The 23,301-nt window shown below is 38.9% G+C and overlaps 1 protein-coding gene across 8 annotated transcripts in view; it reads left to right on the forward strand.

The window, feature by feature from the left end:
- RBMS1 (RNA binding motif single stranded interacting protein 1) overlaps positions 1 to 23,301 on the forward strand; it is a 344,109-nt gene that overhangs the window by 286,938 nt on the left and 33,870 nt on the right. For all 8 annotated transcript variants that reach the window (XM_040703336.2, NM_205024.2, XM_015289627.4 and 5 more), the window contains 2 exons: positions 19,272 to 19,330; positions 22,164 to 22,255. In XM_040703336.2, the coding sequence (XP_040559270.1) occupies positions 19,272 to 19,330; positions 22,164 to 22,255 (151 nt within the window). The remainder of the gene's footprint in view (positions 1 to 19,271; positions 19,331 to 22,163; positions 22,256 to 23,301) is intronic.

Here is a 23,301-nt window from a genome sequence, read left to right on the forward strand (position 1 = left end):
AACCCATGCAGAAATCCTCTCCGAGGAGTTCCAGGGTGGGCTTTTTTATTTTATTTTATTTTTTTCAGAACAATAATACCTTCTTCTGGATTATCATCATGAGTAATCTAATTTGCGAGGGATTGAGGGGAAAAAAACAATTTATCTTTCAAAGTCCTACCCTCTGGATGCAGAAAATCTCTTGAGATCTCTTGAATTCCAAAGAAATGTGATAGCTTTAATTTTCTCTTTACTTTTTATGATCAAACTTGAAGTTTAAGCAAAGATTAAAGGTTTTATAACGCAGCATTGCATGCAGTGGCAATAGCTTAGCAGCGAGCAGCTGTTCCCCTCTGCACCTCCTAAATGCAAGGAGTGGCCCTGAGTGCACAGAGCCACCCTCCAGCCACACAGGCAGGGACCCAGCGATTGCACAAGCCCATCTCCCCCTGGAGCTGAGAGCTTGGTTGCAGCGTGGGGCCGGAGAGGAGGTGATCCCATGGAATTTCCTCTAGGAAGTGGGGGCGAGGGGAGGGGAAGGAATGCTTCAGCCACAGCTGCTTGTAAAAGGAGCGCTAGGAAAACAGATCTGCAAAAGTTACCACCGTGGAAGATCTCTAGCTGAGAAACAAAAAGCTGATTTGGTAACATAGGGCCTGTAAAATGGATAAGCATTCGCAAGTCTGCAGGTATTTGTTCTACAGAGATGCAAACCTTGTTCACTATCACAGAGCCGCAGGAGAAAAAAGCTCGGTGGCAGCTGCTGGAATGCCTTTGATCAGGGTCCCAGTCCCAGTTCCCCCCTGTGGCAGGGGCCCATCTCAGATGGGAGGTGATAGCACCGCAGTTGTTCATCAGAATAACCAGTAGTTCAAGAATGTTTCCAAGGGGGGGGGGGGTGCTTAATTTTGGTGGACACTGGAAGTGTTAACAAGCACTAGTATGTTCTTTAGTGGGTCCCATCAGGTGGATGCCAAACACTGTCTCACTAATGACTGAGGCGGGAGTCTCCCTCAGCCTAGAGCCTGGGTTCATTCTGCTCCAGCATGCTGACATGAAGCTTTCCTTTTCCTTGGAATAGCGTTGGGAGCTGAAAGCACAGTCTGTATTTGCAAACCAGTTCTCGTTCCTGATGTCTCATATCTCATGCAGTTTCATATAGCTTAGAAATCTCGTGAAGCCTGGCTGCTTGCTAAGGGCTCCTTCTGCTGAACTCTGAATTACGTAACGTTAACTCCTTGAAAAGAAAAAATGAGCCAGCTGAGACTGACACGTTATAAGACCAGCCTTTTTTTTTTTTTTTTGTAACCATTCAACTGTTTTTCTCCTCACATTGGTGCCAATCTGCATTTGGGTTTCGAAAAGTAACTCTCAGATTGCATGAAATGCAGATAATAAACATCTGTGTTTTACCTACAGAATGAAAGCAGTAGTGAATGTAGGTAAACAAGTCGGTTCAGATCTGCTACATCCAACAAAACTTTTAACTGAGGAAATCAGTGTTTACCCTGAAAACAAACAAAGCGATGAAGATGAACAAACATGCCAAAATGTCAGACCCAGATCCTCAGTTGTTTTCCCACAACTTCCAAAATTCTGTCCTTGTTTTCACATCCAACAAATGTCCACTGCCTCGGTTCAGTTTGAACGGTGCCTTCTCCAACGCTCAAACTGGAAAACGAAATTTTCAAGGGGCTGCTGGGAGAAGAATTAACATTTCATCGGTTCGATATTGTAGTCCTTGCAGGGAGATGTGCAGAATCTGGGAAAAGAGTCAAATTTTAATTTGGATGTTGATAATGTTATGATACATGGAAATGGAGGAAGAAGCACCAATGAGAACACACAAAGAGAAGACTTTGATTTGGGGTCTGTTTTGACACTGCTCCTAGTACAAATATTCCACTTGAAGTAAGCTATGTGGGACAGGTTAATCATTACCAGAACCAACTTCAGGAGAAGTGTGCTCAAATTCATACTGCTGTTCTACCCTTCAATTTCCATTTCTCCTCTCACTCACTTTAGATCTTTTGTTTCTTTTTTCCAGAAGAGGTAAACTTTGAAATTTGTTGCTTTGCTGCCCTGAGAGAAATCCCCCAAGATAAAAACTGTGCCTTATTTCACTTAATGATTTGGTTATTAACATAATAATTGCATTACTTGATTAATTTAAATATCGATTTATAATTTTCACTGCTGTCATAGAAAAAAATAGCCTAAAATTCTGTATTTGTTTTTCTCTGCGTTCTGTGCAGGTATGCAGTTGCACACACTATCTTTAAAGGGCAGAATAGTGGGTGGCTGTTTCTGACTAGGAGAACGTGGTTTGCTTATACCTTACACATGATCAGTATTTCAAATCCCAGGGCTGCTTTTTGCTTCAGATGCAGTCAGTAACAATCTCTGGGAAGTCCATTGGAACATAAACAGTTGTTCTGGAGCATTAATAAGGATTTTTTTTTTCTGTAGTGCCTGAGTGCAGTAGTGAAATAAGTGTTCTGGTAACAGAGGATATAAGACGACTTCTTACAAAGAAATGAATACTGGAGAAGTCTGAAATATTTTATTTGCAAACCCTAGATGTCAGAAATAAAATGACCTAAACCTTAGAAGAGCCAAGCCACTTCTGGCTTTGAGGATGCTGCTGATATGAAAACTTAAGAGCTTTTGGAGTCTGGAAACCAGCAGAATCTTGCACTTCAGTACACAGTTGTATTTATTATTTGTGTATTTATTTAGCTTGTATATGAAATTGCCAAATAATTGGTGTTTCTCGCTTCTTTCATTTTGTGTTAATGAACCTCATGGAGAACAGAAAGCTCACATATCCCTCCAAGACAGTAGTGAGCTTAATTTCTGTTTATCTGCAGTGTGCTCACAAAGACAAAACCCTAGAAAGCACCAGGCACCTGCAGGAGCCCACGGCTCCCACTGCCAGTATTAGGATTTAAAACCGCTTAGCACTCCATAGCTTGGACTTAGCATTTGTTTGACTGCAGAAAGCTGAGCTTTTCAGCTACGCAATTGCAATGTGCCAGATAAACTCTGTGCTCTCTGGCTTGTTCTTTTTTTTTTTCCCATCTTCTTTTGGCCTGTAGCTGTACAGTATCCCAGAGCAGAAACCTCCCTGAGTAACATGGCTGAGCAGTGGAAGAGCTGCTTGGTGGAGAGAAGAGACTTTCCCTGCCATGCATGTGGGCATCAGCCTGGTGGGGTATCCTGAGGAACTGACGGGGCATCGCCTATTTCTTCTCCATGTTGCTGTTTGTAGATCTGAAAAGGAGTGTTTGTAAATTGCCTGTGTTTTGTTTCTCAGATATTTCATATTCAATCCTCCATGCTTGATGCTGGTTTTGCTGAGTTGCAGAATGGTAGTAGGCTTTGTCTGAACTTTATTATTTTGGCTTTTTTATTTGTTGCCAAAGGTTTATTTGCTGTATTTTAAAGATCTCAAATACCGAGAGGGAAAGTATTCATCCCTGTTCCTTTTTCCAGGTGACAGTCACAGCTTATAGGGCTTTCATGCTGCAGTACAGAGGTATGTAGTATGAGAGAGGCCATTAGCCGTGACTGCCATTGAAAGCTGTTTATCGTCATACCACGGACACAGCAGGAATGTACTCTTTACTATGCAAATGAGAATCAATTCTTTTTGAACATCTTCCAAATATTCGGAGCTATGACATTATGAAAATACACAGTCATCTGTCCCCTTCTGTTTCTTCCCAAGTGAATTGCATGTTACTTTGTTTCATGAGAAATTATAAAGGCTTTTCCACTCGTTTCATTAATTGCTTATGCAGTTAAATATTTCTTAATTCTCTTTGAAGTGTAGGAGACTTGCTCTGAATTATATGGTTTTACAAATATTCTGAGATATTTTGGAAAACTGGTTGCCTCAGGAAAGGGGTCAGCTTTATCCATCACTGATGAACTCTTTCCCTTCTACTACTTGAGCTGAGATTGCTGTAGTGGCCTAAGGAGCATGAGCTTGCTCTTCTGGACAACTGAATTATGTACAATTGATAAGATGCAACAAGTTTGTAGGTTTTGATAGATTGCAGGCCCAAATTGTTAACATATTCTTGGGTAGATAGCCAGAGTAAGGAAGGTTTTTGAGTCTGATTCTTTTTTTGATAGAATGGAAAAATTCTGTTTTTCTCCTCTTAAGTTTCCATTTAGTCACTAGATTCCATACTGAAGCAAAGATGTGAAGCAAACTCCTTTGATCTAAATCAGTATGGAACATGGGACTGCTGCTTTGTTTTGATGGATTTTGATCTTTTGTATTGAAGATACTACTTAAAATTTACTGATTGAGTGATAAAGTCTGCATTCTCAAGTCATCGTCCTCCACGTGAACTCATTTGGGTCCAACCCCCCCCTAAATCTGTTTGGAATCAGTGGTTCCAGGTGATACCTAAGCAAGATGCTACTTTAAAGGGTGACTACTTTAAAGGTTGCTGACCAGTATAGGTTTTGAAAGTAATGTTAATTTCTTTGTTTTTTAATCCCATGAGGTAATTTTATTAGAAGTAAAGCAGAATGTATCAAAATATATTGTAGTGAACCAAGATGCTTAATTTTTTAAAGCTGACCCAAGGTGTACTTTGAAAAATACTGGAAAAGCACTTCTGAAAAAGAGATCTACTGCTGTTTATATATGAGATCTCACCACAGAAAACCTTGTTATTACTATTATTATTATTATTTTTGCATGGAGAAGGAGAAATTAGTTTCTGTTTCTCTGGATGAAAATTAATGAGCTCCTGTGACAGAAGACATCTCAGCGCCCTGAGGGCATTGTAGCGTTGTTCTCCTCCCAGTAGTTGGCATGCCTTCTTTGTTGTTCCCCAAGTGAAGGGAGGGGTAGGAAAGCATCTTCAAGTGCAGTGGAAAGAGTGAATTGTTGTAATTTTGCTTTGTAATCCAGACGGGATGCTTCTGAGGGCAATGTTTTTTCTGTTTGCTGTTGTCCTTTCCAGTCCTCCATTTTGTTTAGCATGTCAGAATTTGCTGGAATGTTAACTGTTCCTCGGGGATTTAGCTGGATTTGTGTTTGGGTCTTCTGCCTTCCTCAGGACCTTGTAGTTGTCTTCTGCCCATGATTGTGCCAGAGGCATTCGATAACTCCTGAGCACAGCTTCTGCAGGGATGAGGAAATGTCAGGCTGTTTCTCTCAAGTTGCTTTCCCCCTCTCCAAGGTCAGCATTTGGCTCTCCTGCTTTTTTGGCAGGCAGTTCCCTGACACACAGTACCACATACACGATGTAGCATGTTACACGCAGGGTCTCGGTCCTTTCCTAGTAATAATTAATTTGCTTCCAAAACACCTCCCTGTTGACTGAAGGATGTGTGAATTTGTAGTTTCTTCCTTTCGTGCTGATTTGGTTCCATGTTGAGGGTGTGGATTCTTTTAATCCCAAAGATAATTGAAGAGAAAAAAGTATCATTAAATTTCTCTCGGCTGAGTCACTCTGGGTCTGTGAGTTCATCTCCCTGGGCTTCCCACACAGCATTTCCGATACGCAGCCAGCCCAGGGTGTGCAGGAAAGGCTGTAAACTGACCTAGATACTGTTTAACTCTTTACTAATGGGCAGATTTGTGGTGCTGGATGCAGCCATTGCCTCTTAGCATTCTCAGTCCTTTCTGGAAAGAGAAGTATCTGCTACATATTCCTGCTTTTGAGTGATTTTCATCAAAAGTAATATAAGATTTCTATTTGGACTGATTTAAACATCTGGTTTAGATAAATTGATTAGGAAATTAGTGAATGAGCTATTTTAGAATCTGAATTATAATCACTGAGATCCATCTTCAAGTAGAGGTTATGTGTTTGTACAGCACTTTATCACTTCCAAGAAAAAGATTGTTTGTTCTCCTCCTCCAGGCAAAGAAATGGTCATCTCATCCTCTCAAAATATCAAAGAAAAAGGATCTGTATGGGTTGGCCAAGCCCAGAAGCACTGTAACCATGCCATATGAACTACCTTGATGTCTTGTGTTAGAAAGATGTCATGATGTGCATCATACAGAGTTATGCTGACTTTGGGCCTGTCCAATAGCTTGTGCTAGTGCACTGGCTGGGTGTTTTTTTCCTGGCTCTGCATCAGAATGTTTTTTTTTTTGTGTGTGTGTGTGTGTGTGTTCTGGGTTTCTGAAATTGCCCTGCCTGTTCTTTTTAAACAATGCTGAATATGTGTCTTACTCTGCTATTCAAGCTTGCAGTTGGTACAGCTAACTGCATGATAGCAGTTTCCTCTAAGTCCAGTATGAAGTCCTCCATGCACAGCTACCTGTGGGCTGAGTTCTCTCTACCCAGCAAGCATTAACCTCCCTTGTCTGTCTTCCTCACTGTGAAACCCCAACCCATCAGTCCAAGAACTCCCGAGTGCATACTGGCCGAGGTGGGACATTTGATTTACCCTTCCATGGTGGTGTCTGACATAGTCATTAAATGAAAAAAGAAAATCACTAGAGACAGGTCTGGGGGATCACACTGGTTTCGGCCAGCTCAGGCATATTCTATGTGACAATCTAGTAATGCAGACTGTACTGTGTTTGTATATCTGCCTGCAGCTTGCAAGTAAAAGTAGGCTGAATGTGTGGTTGTTCTAGATGACTTCGGTTGTACTTGGCTAGCTATTACAGTGATGGGATCAGAACAGGCTAATGGTGTTGTTAAAGAAAATGGTATTTTTAAGCTACCAAAAGCAAATTTCCAGATAAGTATCTATTACATTTTCTTTGCAAAACTGCAGAAATCAAGCTCTGCCTCCTGCTTGCTTCAATCGACATTCCAAAGACTGTCTATCTGAAGCAGTGTGAAACTGAAGAAGTGTCATTGAATGTGACCTGATGCATCAGCTGCAAAGGTTGCACATTAGATTTTGTGTTACTGCTTGTAATTGCTCGTGTATCTCAAATCTGGCAACAGACAGATAGTATTTTCTTAATGCGTAACACTCCTGTGTCTCTATCTCAGCACTTAATACTACTGCAGACGTCTTTTCAATAGAGCCATGCAGCTATAATCAATAATACGTGAGCTGATGTTTCCGCTCAATAACGTACAGCCACTTAAATGCCCTTCTGAAGTACTTTGACCCTCAGAGGAAGCTACTTTATTCTAGCCATTTTCCCTATCGAAATGGATATATTTGCTATTCAGCACATTTGGGACTGGAGAGTAGAGAAACATATTCAAATAGGGATCAAACCTATGTGCTGTGCTATTAAGGGGGCAAGGCCTTTGGAAAGGTCTAGTAGTGATTTTGAATAATTTGTCCATTTAGTGCCATCTTAGCATGATTGACATAAAGTTACCAGAAATTAAAGGAGATCAAATTCTAATATTAATTTTACAGTTTGTTCATAATTAGGTGTTAATTCCAGTATTGAATAGCTGTTGAAAGCAGGATATTATGAGTATTTCATAAAAGAAGCACTGTTCAAATGCAGTTCAGTGGGCCTAGAAGTTACTTGAATCTATTAAAGTGTTCTGTTTTTTTCCCTCTTCTGCCCTCCAGAAAGGAGAGGGGCAGTCAGCAGTTCCCAAGATTGGGTGATAAATCAGTGAAAGATGCAGCCACAAGCAAATAGGTATCTTTGTCTAGAAGGTATTTTAATCCAGCCGCTCGGTTTGTGCTGTTGTTTTTATGTCATCTTAGTACTATAAAAACAGAAAGTATTTAAAAAAAATAAAAATACTAATGATGGGCGTTATTCCAGTGACCAAGCATCTTCCCTACAAGATAAATGCAACAACAAGCATTGTGGGTGTACATATATATAGTATGCACTTATATGTGTGTGTATATATATGTAATTTATATAATACATGAGGAAGTTTTTTGTTGTTTGGAGCTCATGAGTTGGTCAATGCACAGGAAATGAAATGTGGTTGAAAGTGCCCTTGTGCTCTGGCAGTCCTCAGTTGCATGGCTTTAAAATCTTGGCCTACATATTCTTTGGGGCATTGCTTATTTACATGGATGATATAAGATTTGTTTAGTGACTTTTCCTAGATGTGATATTAATAGGCAAGAATAAATTAAAGAGTAATCTTCTGCAGATATACAGACTCGTAGCATTAATAGGTGTCTACCTGTCTGTCTAGATAGCAGGTAGTCTAATATTGCCTTGGACTGTAGCCAGAATAACACCTTTTGATTGATACTGTTCTGACTAAAGGGAAAAATGTATTGGTAAGTGATGATAAATTTTATTTTCCCTTTGCCATTCCCTTCCACATGAAAATGTAATATACTTAGGAAAAAAAAAAAAAACAACAAACCAACAAAATAAAGGATAATGAATTACACGCTGGGAATGAGTGAGTTTGGCTTGCTTGGGTGGAGGAGGAATTAAAACAGAGGGGAAAAAAAAGAGTCTTCGGTATACAGTCTAGAGACTAATTTATGCTCCAAACCTGATCTGTACTGCTTAGCACAGGCAAGAGAAAGGAGTTATAAATTATGAATAACAAGAACTGCTCTCTTATGTCTTCTTAGTTTTATTCTTTCAAGCTGTTAGTGTAGGCTCCGCAAAATTGGTGAGGCTGGAATTTGCCAAGATTTATGCCTGGGTGTAGAAATACAGCCTTACTTTCAGATTAAAGCAGCTAGCAGTGGTAAATCAATACATGCAAGCCTGCAGAGCTGCCATGAGCTTGGCTCATAAATACGTATTAGCATTTATCTGTAGTTTAATTTCTCATCTTCCCAAATCATTGTCTTGATTAGCGATCATTTTTCAGTAATGAGAAAAAAAAAAAAGGCAAGGAGATAAAAGGAATTGCCAGACTGTAGAAATAATATTCTGGACTTGTAATTTAAACCTGTTCAGAACTTTATTATTTTGCTTGCAAATGAATTATGATTTTGAAAAAACCCTGAAATCTTTCATGTTCTCATGGCTGTGTGAAACTTTATGCTTCCTTGTGTTTTTTATATTTGTCCTGTGAGCCACATGAGCCGTGGTAACTTATTTTCAAATAATGTTTTTTTTTCAGCTTTTGATGGGGGTCTGTTTAAAATGTGGGTTTTTTTTTCTGTATTTTGCTGTTTACGCAGACATACTTGTGTCTGTTCTGCAGTGTTAAGATAGGACAGCAATATTTGCTTTCTTAAAATGGCACAGCTTTGTTCTATCTTATAGCTGTAAGAAGCTGCGACCCCTTCCCTTGTCAGTTGATTTAGAGGCAAAGTGCTGCAAACTGCTGTAGAAAATTTCAATTATTCTGTGTTTTATTTAAAAAGAATGATTGTGTAGTGCTGAAAAGTGGGTTAACTGAGAATTCCAAAGTCTTCGTTTATGTATTCATTTATGAGGATTCTCCAAAGTTTGCCGTTCTGAACTGGTGACTGAATAGTGCAGAGTGGGAAGTGCAGGCTGCTTTGCGAGGCAGGAGGCAGACATCTTGTTTTTTTCTGCTGATGTACTGTCCACCAATCATTTATTGCATGGATGTCTTCATGGGTTAATTAGTTTATGATAATTCTGGGTCTTGTTTGTGATAGTCTGATGAATGGCTGAACAAATCATTTTTGTATTACAAATCCTGTTTGGTGTTTTATGCTAAAGCATTCTATTATAATTTCACTGTAAGAGTACTTCGTATCCATCACAACGTACTGTGGTAGAAGTAGCGTAGCCTTAGTTTAGTTTCCAAGCCATTCTATCTAATAATAATTTACACACATCATTTCATATTCTATCCAACTGTAAAATATGCTCTTTGAGGAACAATGCCCCATATTTTATTTTTACAAAAACAATTGGCTGTAGTTGTCTTACAGTAATTTGATCTTTAAGCTCGGTAGCATGTTGGCAGGAAGTAATGTTTTTAGTGTCATCCATCTATGCAAAAAGATGTTTGAAAGCTGAATGTGAGTCTGTGAAGTTCATGCATTTCAAAATATTTCACATGTAAGTCCTACCATAGGTAAATGGAAAAGCTCCTAAGTGTGGAGGAAAAGAAAGTAGACAGTATTTACTGCTAAATGTTGATTTCACAAACTGCAGAGGTGATGACAAACATAATTTCCTCTTCCTAAAGAACAGGTGCTTTGATTAATGCATTACTGTGATTTTTTTTTTTCCTCTTCAGTTTAGGAGAAAGAAAGCTATGGTTACTGAGACAATATTTGCACTTCAAAGTGTGTCAAAGAGGCAAATCCGTTTGCGTTTCTGATAGGTTATTTATCCTGCTTAACCTATAAACTGTGGAGTAACAAGGCTACTGAGCTGATAGACGGCCTAGCAGATGGCTCAGAGATTACACTAAATCACCTCGGCTTGTCAGAAGTCAGGCTGGGTTACTACAGGGACAGCATCTGTAAGAAACACCGAATGCGATCAGTTGTCGAAGTTCCTTGCTTGAAATTTCATTTTTCTTCACAGCACGTAACCTCTTCCTTCTTTTAGTGGTGCTGGTACAAACACTTTGATTATAGTTCAAACAGATATGTATAAATCAGCAAATTTGGAACCAGCCTCTTGGTATCCTTGGTAAGATTCATGCAGTTTCTCCTTGCCATCGAGTTGAGTATTGTGATCTCGCTAGCCTGTGAAATATTAAATGAAAATTAAAGATGAAGTGACTAAATTAAGTTGAACAGCTTGCTGCTATCCTTGTGTTGAACATCACAGGTATATAGTATTTGGTTCACTTTATGATTATATGAAAATTAAAGAGCGTAATTTTCAAAAGGGATTAGCGTGAGTGACCTCCCCTAAATGCTGGCTAATGATGGCATACTGCTGTGAAAGGAGGGAAGTCAGGGTGTCACTAACTTCAGTGAAAATACCTTGTATTTAGTAGTCAAAATCATGCTGCAGCTGAGCAAGGATAGGTTGATAAAGATAGGGCTTGATAAATCTCAGCCCAAAGTGTGGGTGATTATTAATCACAGTTTTGCTAAATATCCCTGTTCACAACTTTAGTGAAGTGACTAAGGCAACAGATGCTTGTAAATCTTTCAGAATTTGCCATGTTTGTTTTTAATTTTTGAAATTTGCATTTCATGAATTTACATTTCATTTGAAGTTACATTTATTTTTAATTTTGAAATTAACAAAACAAAACAAAAAAACCCAACAAAACAGCCTTCCCCACCCACCATGGTACTGTAAAGATTTTATACTTAGGATTTTTGGTCTCTCATTATTTCCATTCTCCTGCTCGTATGTCCTTTTCACACAGTGCCATCAGCTGAATTCTGCTCGAGACCTGATGGAGAGGAATAGCTGATGGAGTTGCAAGGGGTTATAACTCTGAAAGCTATTTGAGGGGGAGGTTTCATGGATGTTTTTTAATATGATCTTGACATCACAGTACAAAAGAATTACCGCCTTTCGTAGAATCGTGGAATAACTTGAGTTGGAAGGGATCTGTAAGGATCACTGAGTCCAACTCCTGGCTCCACATAGGACCACCCAAAAGTTAGACCATAGGGCTGAGAGTGCTGTTCAAGTGCTTCTTGAAGTCCAGCAGCTTGGGGCTGCGACCACTGCTCTGGGGAGCTGCTCTGTGCCCACTGCCCTCTGGGGCATGGAGCCTCTCCCTAACCCCCAGCTGTCCCTCCCCTGACACAGCTCCATGCCGTTCCCTCAGGCCCTGTTGCTGTCACAGTGACCCCTTCGCTCAATAGCTTTATGTCCTTTCTGTACTGCGGTGCCAAAACAGCGCTCAGATGTGGTGTGACCACACCAGTGTAGTATAGAGAGGGACGCCCCTTCCCTCAGCTGGTGGCAGTGCCATGCTTGATGCACCCCATGGTGCTGTTGGTCTTCTTGCCTGCCTGGGCACACTGTTGATTCATATGCTCAACTTGCCAAGCAAAGCCATCAAATCCATTCCTATATATTGCAAAATCCTTAACCTAATGAAGAAAAAAACAAGTAAACCTGGTGTTAGACTTTTTTTCTTCCTTTTCCTTTTTTATGATTTAAGATTGATGGAGAAAAAATCTCTTCAGGGAGTTGTTGGAAATCTGTTGTTTTGCCACAAACATTGGGAATGCTGCTTTAGTGTCAGCTGTAGTAAGTCTTAAATGTTTAAAATATGCAGAGGCACTAAAAAAGCAATTTTCCTCCGTTGTGCTAAATGAAAGCACATTGTATGCATTGTACAATGGGTCATACTTTTAAGATCATAAGTCAGTTTTGCAAAAAAGAGCATACTAATTGAAAAACCTTTGCAAAATACAATGAGAATAGCTGTAGGATGCTAACAGTGCCCTTTTCCTTGACTTCCAGTCAGTTTCTGTGCAATGGATGGAGATTATTCACATCTCTATAGAGCAAGAGGAAGCAAACATTTCCTGATTCTAAAAGCATTTCTTTCCTATCCCCACAGATCATACTCTGCTAAACCAGGAAATAACTCCTCTTAAGAAAAACAAAATGGGTCGCTGAAAAATGATCTCAAAAATCTTCTTCCTGTGTGTCACTTTACTATTCATTACAGTTTTGAAATCCTGGTTCCTTTTCAGTATAAGAAATAGATACAGTTGTGTTGAGCCAGAACACTATAAAACCTATTCATAAAATACTGCTTTTTATCTGTTACAATGAATATTGTCCAAGAAACTAAGAAGGCATCTGTTCATACCATGCTGATAAGAATTGTGTGTGTCCTTTATGCTAAGCATCTGCTCTTCTAAGGATGGGTAACTGCAAAATTTGATAGCATATCTCATTTTGCATCTGCTTTTGCCACTTTTATTTATGTAGTGAAATCTGGAATTGTATGTACGTAAATATTGTATATTTATATATTTAAAACAAGTGTATATATATTTTTCTTTTCATGAGTAGACAAACTGTTATTTTAGAAATTTTCAGAGTGGAACAAAACAGTAGTTGGTTTCCATCACAATAAATTCTAATCTGCTTGGTTAGCTATTATTTATTTCCTGAGTAAAACAATCAAAACAACAGTGGGGAGATATTTGGATATTTTGAACCTGCCAGCTTTCTCTCTGAAGTACTGGAGAGTCAAAGGGATAAGTACTAAGAAAGAAGGGAACTGTTGTTGTCAAAACCACATGACCATTCAATAGAAATGTCACCAAAGCAAAGCTTTAGCTTTAGTTTAGTTTAGGATGTTCTGTTTTGTGCATCATGAGATTTATGTTCTGATGCCTTAATCAGGGCACGTATAGCTGAGTTGATTAACCCAATGCTTCAATATCTGAAGCTGCTATAGGAGTTCTTTATGAATCAGACAAATTAGGCAAATGTAGAACAGTATTGAAGGATAACTTGTACTGAGCTACATCATTCATACCTATTAACTGTTCAAGTGAAGGTAAGAAAAGTATAAACATAGGTTTTTTTTTTTTTTGTAATGTTAATTTACGCACTAGAAATGGCTGATCCAACTTTCAGGGGTAGGTACTCATTATAATCTGTTGAGCGAATGTTTAGGTCTGGAATGAACAATACAGCAAGTGAGTGGTTCCAAAGAGTATGTTAAAGAGCAATGTGTCCTCCAACAGCAGAAAACAAAACATGAACAAAATGTTCCTCTGATCTCACCTTCTACACTGGGGCATAAATGTGGTGAAGAACTTAAAAATGAAAACCATATGGCTATAGATTGTGCAGCCTACAGTTCTGTTCTTCAAACTCAGTATTCTTCTGAATGGAATAAGCTTCTTTATCAACTTCTAGTAACAGAACACCCATAATTAAATAGTAGGATTGTAGTAGACTGTCACAAAGACTATTGTTTACACATTTGTTTTCTGGAATTCCCTTTATTGGAAAATAAAAGATTTTGTATGGAAAAACAAACAAACAAGAAAACCAGCCAACCCAAAGTGCTTGTCTTCTGAGCCTAAAAAGAAGAAAGAGCATGAGGTTCGGTGCACCACTTTTCCAAGGTGCAACAGAAATGGAGGTATGGGAGCCAGATATAACCTTTTGTACTCAGACACTGCTCTGAGCATGTTTTTTGGATCCAGCAGGAAAGATTGCTGGGGCTGATTATGTTCCCATGGCTGTTATGTTGGCTTGGAAATGCCCTGAACATTGGAAGAGCAGTGAGGTATGGGAGCCAGCTGCACCAAGTTAGCTCTTGCTGGCAACTCCCGTGACTCTTTTCTCAGTTATGGGGAATTTGTTTTCTTGATACCACCTGGAGCAGAGAGGCTGAGAACTGCAGCATAAGTAAGGCTTTCCCATAGACTGCTCAGGTTTCTCTTCTCTAGATCTCAGTGAAAATGAACTGGCTGGGCTTCCACGTATACTACAAGGAATGGTACAGAACATGATACAGACTTGTCTATGAAGGTCCTTAGTTTTATGTTTTTTTTTTTTTTTAATTTTTGCTATTAAAAATAGTCTGGGTTTGGGAAGGTGAGGATGCTTGCTTAAAGTTGACTGATTTGGAGAAATTGGTATTTGTTGCTTGTATGTATTTGGGTCACACAGAAGGATAATATTTAGTTTCAAGAAAAAATGTATTACATTTTGAGTGTATGCATCTTTTTGTATTACAATTAGTATGCAGCAATTTCTTTACAAGTATTTCTCCCATTTGCTTTACCTGTTTGTTTGGTCTAGTTGCTAAAGTAGGGCTTATTTTGATGCAGATGCGTGCAGCAGCTGCAATGTATTTTAGCATTAAGTTATCTGCCTTCCCATGTGGCCCTGTTGGCTCTCTCATGTCTCTGGGTCACCTGGTGAGGACATTGGCTGCTCACCAAAATCTTTGTGCTGAGCCAGGTCTTCATTCCTTTTTCAATTCCACTTTATAGTGAGTTCATGTACTCAGAGCCACTTATATGTTATGAAATATGTGCCTGGCTTTATCACCTGATTCTGACTCTTAAAAATAAAGAGCATTCTGTGAGAGGCAGTGATAAGATGCTAAGATCTAAAATACAATTTAAAATAAACATAAAAGCTTTGCAGCATTGTTTCTGCATTGCAGAGGCCTTCTGACAGTGCTATAGTAACACAGGGGAGAACAGCAGTATCTCTAGGAATGCTCTTTCTACACCAGAACTGGGCTTCTACAAAGAGAGAGAGCACATAGCCCATCTTCATCATGGGTTGGAGGAGCTAAACAGCTCTAAATGGCAAGGGCTTTCCTGAAGAGCAGAGATTCTTTTGGCATGTTAGGGTCCGAGTCAAAGCCAGGTGGTAGAAAAACGTTCACAGTTGGAAAATACTGTAAAGGGAAATACTGAGCTTGGTGGAATGAGGTGTGTTAAGCTGTAGACAAAGATTTAAACAATTCCAGACAATCCCTGTCTAGCTTTTCACAGCCTGTTCTTACTGTACCTTCCCTAATGCACACACAGATAAGTTATTTCAACACTCGAAGTAGCACTTGTGGCAGAGCCTTCAAGCTGCTTTGTTCCCATTTCTTGCCATGCTCCTCACGGCACCTTTTTGCCCTCATGTCACAAGCGCATTCACTGTGCTAGCAAATGTACAAAGGGAGAAAAATAAACACTCGTTCAGTTTGATCGGTGTACAGTTTTTTAAAGAGACTTTTCTTTCATTCTCCATCATTGAGGTTGCCAAAATTATACTTCAGAGATGTTTTAAGTATCCGTAAAGTATTCCTAGCTATATGTAATAGATCTTGTTACTTGTACTGCCTTTGATCATGTTACTGAACAATGAGATTTTTAAAAAGTACGTATAGATTTTTTGCTTCAAGCTTTCCGCTTTAGAAGTATCTAAGTCAAAGGTATGTTGTGATATTTTGAGGTTCACGTTGCCTGGCAGAAAATGGTAGTGCATATGAGCTGGTGGACTTATCCTTTCATTTCTGCATAGAGTTTGTAATAAGCAGAGGTGAACATTGTCCTGTTAAGTAGCAATACTTCATGTCTCCCTAATTTGGCTTTCAGACAAGTCTGCCCTTGGTCTCCTATCCAAATACACATTTGTCATGATCTTCTGTACGATAGATAGCGACACATCAGTATATAGCTTGTAACTGAACATAGCCCCTTTAATCTCATAATCAATTCACCCTGGCAATTATTTGCCTGACTTTTACCTGGGTCCTATCTTCCTTAATACATTGATTGATGCTAGTACAAGTGCAGTACCTAAGAAAATGAGAAAAGAGGTGCAAAGCTTAAGACATCTTTCTGTCTCCAAAACTTTGTTGCTGTTGTTGCTTTGTTGCCCTGCCTTCAGCGGCAAGTCTCATCAAGCATGCAGGAGGGCTCTGGAGCAGCAGAGCAGCAGCACCAGTGGAGTGCCTAAGACAGCTGGATGTGCTTCAGGTCTGAGGGGAGTGGCAAGATCTCTTAACATCATAGACACCTTTTTAATGTAACTCTTCTTGCTTGTATATTCTTTATTTGTAAGCAGGCAATATATATTAGTTTAGAGCATGACTTCAATGCGTTCTGTAGATCATTAATTTCTGGTAGATCTCAATTGCAGTTGCACTAATATTAGGATTGCAGAATTTAGGAGGAAGGAAGTAGATGTTCACGATAGTCATCGTTTGAAGGAAGCAATTATGAGGAACTGTAAAGAGTAATTTCCCCTGTTATCAGACCACATGTTGGAAGCAAGGAAAGGGTGTTCTCCTCAGGTCAGGCTCAGGTGGAGCAAACTGCATTTCTGTGCTTCATGAGGTGTGGAGAGCTATCACCTGGAAGGAGTATTTACTGGGAACATCACAGGGAAAACCCTGGTGATGGGTGCCATTGTTACATCGCTTCTCTGATGCATTCCCAGACTCACACTGCTGACATTTCTTGGCTGCCTTCCATGGCAGCTGGTTCTCTGCAAGAGCTGTACTATCTAGGCCAGTGAATTAGATCACCAGTGGTCTTGTACATTGGAAGGCAGGGATGGGTGTAAGGAACAGACATGCAGACACATGTTTAGGTGCTGTTGGCTAGTGAGCATCGGTATCTGGGCCAGCGCTGTCCAAAGCCAGCCCAATTCCCTTTAGTCACCAAATTGGTTGAGAACTACAGAAGTTTTATTTACACAGATACTGAATATTGTATTCTTCACCGCCACTTTCTATGCTTTCAAGACCTGAAACATTAGCAGAGATGAGATCACCCTTCATTTTGTTTATTGTTTGCACGTATGTTTTCCTCAAAGGTTTTGTAACTTTTCACATTAAGACAGTGGGAAAGCTGGTAGGACTTGGAGAATGCTGGCATCAGATCTAGTGCTGGGACACAAGAATTTAGTAGATATTGAAGATCCCTCTTCCTGAACAGTTTGCCTCTCTTGTGTTTACAGTGCGTACATTTATTCTGTGCTCACAGGAAAAGTTCAGAAATTTGAACTCACCGAGTATAAAGCTCTCATGTGGAATGACTCATTTGGAAAATAACTGCTACTAATAAGGAAATATGTGCTACAGTTATTAGGCAAAATTTCTGTTACTTTACTACAGCTTCTAGCGTGGTATATGAAAGCATATACAGTTTTTCATAGACTCATACATTTTTAGGCTATAGATGGATAGTTCTGTGTTCTGTCATTGTAGATGTTCACAGTTCCGAATACAGTAAGGACACTAATGCCTAGTGGGTAGTGCCACAGATTTACTCCACTACAGCCAATGGAAGTCATACAGTAACTCACTGGCCTGAAACCGGTCATGAAGACTGAAGAATATACGTAATTGTTCTGTAGGAGGAAAGCACTTTGTAGATAGGCTTCACCCTTAAATAAGTATAACTTTACAAGTAGCAGCTATCTGTGCACTTTTATGTATCTCAGCATAACTTTATTTATGGGACTCCTTGCGTAATTTGAAGAACTTTTAGGACTAATACAACTTATGCAGAAGTTCCATCAGTCATCTTCTGAAATAATGTCTTTTGGAAAGGCTACTCGGTAACTGCCACTCTGATGGATTTATATTTAGCAAGTGAGCTGGCGAAACTTCATTCTTCCCCAAATTCCACTTTCTTCTGCTGATAACATTTCTAATACTTTTCAGTTCATTTTTGGTTCTTGTACAGTGATAGAGAACCTTTTGGCACACAGTGCTCAGGTATACCTACTGATGTAACGTTACCTTGTGTTTTCTCATGTGAAAACAAAGTCATGTTTCATCGTTCCTCTCGTATATACTAATGGGATTGTGTCAAATGTAGTTCAAAAGCAAACAGAGGAGCTTGTGGTAAGGAAATTGGGAACCACTGTTCACTTTCTGATTCAGCTGCTGCTTTGCTCTGCAATGAGTGTCTCTGTGCCTGTGGAGCCGCTTTTTTATTTTTTATTTTTTAATCAAAAATGGGATTTGATTTCCAATGCAAGTTTTCACCAAATGCAACAAGTTCTACCCAAAGTCAGAGCCAAAAGAGCTATTAGTGGCAAACTTTGCAGGGCGCTTCAGAATCAGCAGTCATTCCCGTAGCTGAGATTTCTGTCTGTTTACTTAATTTTGTCATAGTTCTCTGGATGCTCACCTTTGGGCTGCGTAGCAGATTGGTGCCTGAGCCGCCAAGCTATTGAAAAGATGCAAACAGGCAACAAATGCCTTTTTCTTTACAAAAAGAAAATTCAAACTTTCCTGATGGATGTTTGGCTTTCAGTTGAAATTGTTTACATTTCAATTTTCCATTTTAAACATACAGAAAAATCTTCATTAGCTCTGTTGGTCAGCTTTTAGAAATCTGATTGATACATATCAGTTTCCCAGAAAAGAGGTTTCATTGGTTTGGGTTTGAATCAGTAATTAAAAAAAAAAAAAAAAAAAAAAAAAAAAAAGATATATATATATATATTTTGAACCTTATTATCAAGACTAGCACTGACGAGGCTGTTTCTTGCCTGCTTTATTTGGTACATATACCAACTGGGAGAGCTTATCCCTAAAATATGTTTTCTTGTGCCTACCTGGATTTTACCAGGATAGTATGTTTTGTTTAGAGCACCTTTTCTCTGGCTTGTTTTATGATTCTGCTGTGCTACTGGGAACTTGGGGAGAGTTGCCCATCCCTGGAGGTGCTCAAGGCCAGGTCGAATGGGCCCTGGGCAGCCCAGTCTGGCAGCCCATGGCAGGGGGTTGGGACTGGATGATTTTTAAGGTCCCTTCTAACCCAGTGTATGCTATGATTCTACGAGAGGAGAGCATGATCACACTTGAAATAGTTGATCATTTTTGTTGCTTGTGTCTACATATGAGTTTTCATTAAATAAATATACAGTTTATATACTATTGCAACTTACTGAAGATAGCACAGTAAAACAATGTGAATGGGATGTCTGCTGTAATAGAATGTTGTTTTTTTCTTCCTTACATGTTTCTTTACATATGTATAATACTTTCTAGGTATGGGAAAATTGTATCCACAAAGGCTATTTTGGATAAGACAACAAACAAGTGCAAAGGTATGTTTGCTTTTATATTACATTCACCTGGTTAATCAATTGATTTTATAAAATTGACTATTTAATAATTGACTAATTAACTGATTTTATAAAATAAACCAATGTTGTATTTTAAGTGCTTTTGATTTCCTTTCTCCAGTCATGCTCATAAAGCAGGCTTATTGTTGCCTGTGGTCAGCCTGCTCAGTACATTTGTTTCCAATGGAGCTGGCAGCCCTCCCGTGTCAGTGGTGCAGCCAGCACTGGGTGAAGGGGACACGCACACTGCTGGCTGCCACTCAGCCTCTGTTTGAAACACAAAAATGGAGTTAAAAGCAGCTTTTCTCCTCTGGCCTGGAGAAACCAGGGAAGCTTACAGCAGACCATTCGATTGTACTACGCATCTGAAAAAATTATATATTGTGGAAATCAGCTCCGCTAATTTGCACAGTTTAAAGCAGCAGTTAATTACACGTTCCAGTAGTGTAATTATGTTTAGCTATATGCTAGTCAATGTGTTGGGAGCAAAGAGGGGGTTCATTTTCACCTAAGTAATTGCAGCTGGAAAAAATACAAAACCTCCTTTAGATAAGCTGGGTATGTCCGTTCAGCGTTCTGCAGCACTCGCTGCAATTACAGTGAGATGTAATCTCATATCCCAGCAGTGTGCATGGTGGGAGGTGTGGCAGCAGACACTGAAATATCAGATTGCAGGCTTTTTTTTTATTATTTTTTTTTACAACTAAGAAGATAATTTCTAAGCAAATTGAAGAATTGAGTCAGATGATTTAGCAATGTTAATGGGCGTAAAGCTCATGAAAGAGCATAAAGCTGATAGGTAGAGGCAGGAGAAAAGAATTTATCATTAATCAAGTCTTGTTTTTTGTGGAAGAATTGGAAACAGTGCAGTGGCGTAGCTCCTATACTTAGCTACCTGAGTCCCCATCTTAAGCTGTTAATGGGGGACTGACAGTGCAGAAACCAAAATTTCTAATTTTTTTTTTCCTCAGCTCATATGCAGATATCATCCGTGCACATTGTGACTAGGAAATAGTGGATGCCCTTTTCAGTTATTTCTGTCCATTGTTACCAATGACAGCAGCTAACTGATTTAGTCTGCCCGTTCCCCCGGCTCCTGAAGACTTCAGGAGCTCTGCCAGCAATACTGCTTCTGATCCTGACTCTTCAAAGATTTAAACACAGAAATTCTCACATTAATATTTTAAGAGGTTTTAGCTGACTTTTCCAATACAGATTTGAAATCTCAGCAGTGAGAAGCAGTAACTAACTGTCTGTTGTAACAATGTATGGCAAGCTGAAGCTATGAGGAAGCTCACTCCATGTCTTCAGAGTTGCAGTGGGAATATGAGTAGGCAGAATGCAGAGATGTAACTGGAATTTAATCAAGAGATTGACAGCATCCCTGGCTCTTGCCAAAAAAGCATACCATGGCATTTAAACTAACTGGAGCAATGAGCAATTGAGTTTACGTATCATCGAAAAGATGGCAAAGCCAGCTCTGATGGCATGCTTGGTATCAGTATGTAACTCCATCTATATTGCACCCTGCAGTGTGGTGGTAGTGATAACCTATGCTAGCACGGGTATGGAAAACTAGTTCTGCTTTGGCAGTCCAAAATTTGATATGAGCTAATTCACTCTGTTTCATGTCAAAATTTAACAGTCCACAACACCACATGTTACACAGAACAATATGCTTCTTTCTTCAGCTTCTTGGCAGGTTAAATAAGCTTGCTCTGATGTACAAGGCTGCTCTAGTTGTTTTTCCCAAGTTAAGGACTTTAAAGCTGGCTCAGTAGTATCTTTGCACAACCTTTTTGTCCTCAGTATAGACATATTGTAAGAGGACGCTGCTATCATCTGAAGAAATGATTGAATTTTCTACTCCTCTACAGTTCTTTGGTTTTTGTTTTTATCCCAGTGTAGACATTGGAGAGGGATTTTTTAATATTTCACTGGTTCACTGGTGGGAAGGAGGGGGGCTGAAAAATACAGAACGACGCTTCCAATAAGGGAAGTAGCTTCCAAACTTTGATAATCTTTTTGGGATTAAAAATCCTAGTCTGTAGTCACCAAGGCATATTGCTGTCCAAATGTGTTGGAATCTATTAACTGTATATTGTTGTTCAGAATAAGAAAAAAAATGTTGCATATATATGGAAATTGCTATAATTAACTTCAGTTTTATATTAACATTGAAATCTTCTATCATGTGACATAGAAAAAAATGTTTTATTTATGTTCTGTTTTTAGTAACAATAGGAAAAACTCATTTGATTTCACTGAAGATGTGTTTTCACTTGCTTTCTATTTTAACTGTCCTTTATGTATGTACAATGAGGTAACTGGATTATGGTGCAGTAGATATGCATCTTTTAAACTAACCTACTCTCCCAGTTCTGAGTAACTGACCTGTAACTTAAAGGCTTATTGGTCACTTATTCAAACCAGACTAAGAATTTAGTTCAGAAAAATTAACAGATTATGCTTTTGTTGGTGAACTCCATGAAATAAATTTATGATGTCACATTTGCTCTTCCTGGTTATGTACCAGATAACACAAAACAAAGCACCATACTATTAGATTTGGACAAAATCCTGATAATTAGTGAGCATGGAAATTGATTTGTTCCACTACAGTAGGTCTACGTCATCACAAGATGGAAGGACTTGGGTAGGTTTTTTTTTTTCTGGGAACTACACGAAGAACCAACGAAGAAATTGTATTAAGTAACTGTGCTCATAGCATACGAACTCTTTGATTAAAAGCTGATTACTACCTTGTTGATGAAATATGCAATCTGAAGAGAAACCAGAGTGTTTTATATTTCAGGTTATGGTTTTGTTGACTTCGACAGCCCAGCAGCTGCTCAGAAGGCAGTTTCTGCTCTAAAGGCTAGTGGAGTCCAGGCACAAATGGCAAAGGTGAGTTAAATTAACTGGGTAACTCTTGCAGTGGTTTCTGAAGAAGAACAAGCTTATACCTTAGCAGAGCATTGGCAGTGTGAATTCTCAGGTTGCAAGACCTTTATAGAGAACACAGTTCTCAAGCCACAAGATAACAAAATGGGACTTTCAACTGGCATATCCCAAGTCAGCTCAACTAACAAAATAAAGAACAAAGAGTCTGGTAAACTCCCAAATGTGTTTGGTTGGATTTATCACCACTTTATTTTAATTTATACTGCCTTTCCATTGGCTTAATGAAAAGAAAGATTAGGAATATTATTATTATTATTAGGAATAAGAACTACAGAATGCTTAATGGTTTACATTCATCATGCTAATTTCTGGACAAATTGGCTGGCTACAGCAGCTTCCTGCAGACAGGTGTGAGAGATTATGTACATTGTCTAATTGCTGTTACTGAGGTGAACAGCCTTGCAATTTGGGGATGAATTTTTAAGTACAACATAGCAAAATTTAACCTTGGGACTTTGTTTTCAGCATTTTTAATGTATTTTGCATTAATAGAAGTAAAATATAAATCTGTGCTAGGAATTGCTTGATATTCCTAGCCAACTCTTTGACAACCTATTCTGCATCAGGGCAAAATCAAGTATTACTAAAATTAAAGAAATATGATCTTTTTCTTATTTTTACTGATCTCTGGTCTCTGTATTGAGTTATTACTTAACATGGTCTTCAGCGCAGAGCTCTATCTTCACAGGATAAGCTTTGTAAATCTATCAAATCAGGGAGATGGTACATTAATAATGGCTTTGTCGTATGGTGGTCTTAGGTCAGATGGCCAGTTTCCAACATAATGCTATAGCCACCACTACGAATTTATTCAATTAAGAAAATATTTCCAACATGATCTGTTCATGTAATTTGTGGTACCTCTTAAAGAAGATTCTTTAGAGTTTAAAATTATATTCTAATTAAACAAAAATGTTCCAGTAATTAAACAGTAAACTCAGAGCCTTTCTTAACTTAATAGTCCATAGCAGATCTAGCAAATCTTTTGT

Source organism: Gallus gallus, chromosome 7 (genome assembly GCF_016699485.2).
Source record: "Gallus gallus isolate bGalGal1 chromosome 7, bGalGal1.mat.broiler.GRCg7b, whole genome shotgun sequence".
Taxonomy (NCBI): Eukaryota; Metazoa; Chordata; class Aves; order Galliformes; family Phasianidae; genus Gallus; species Gallus gallus.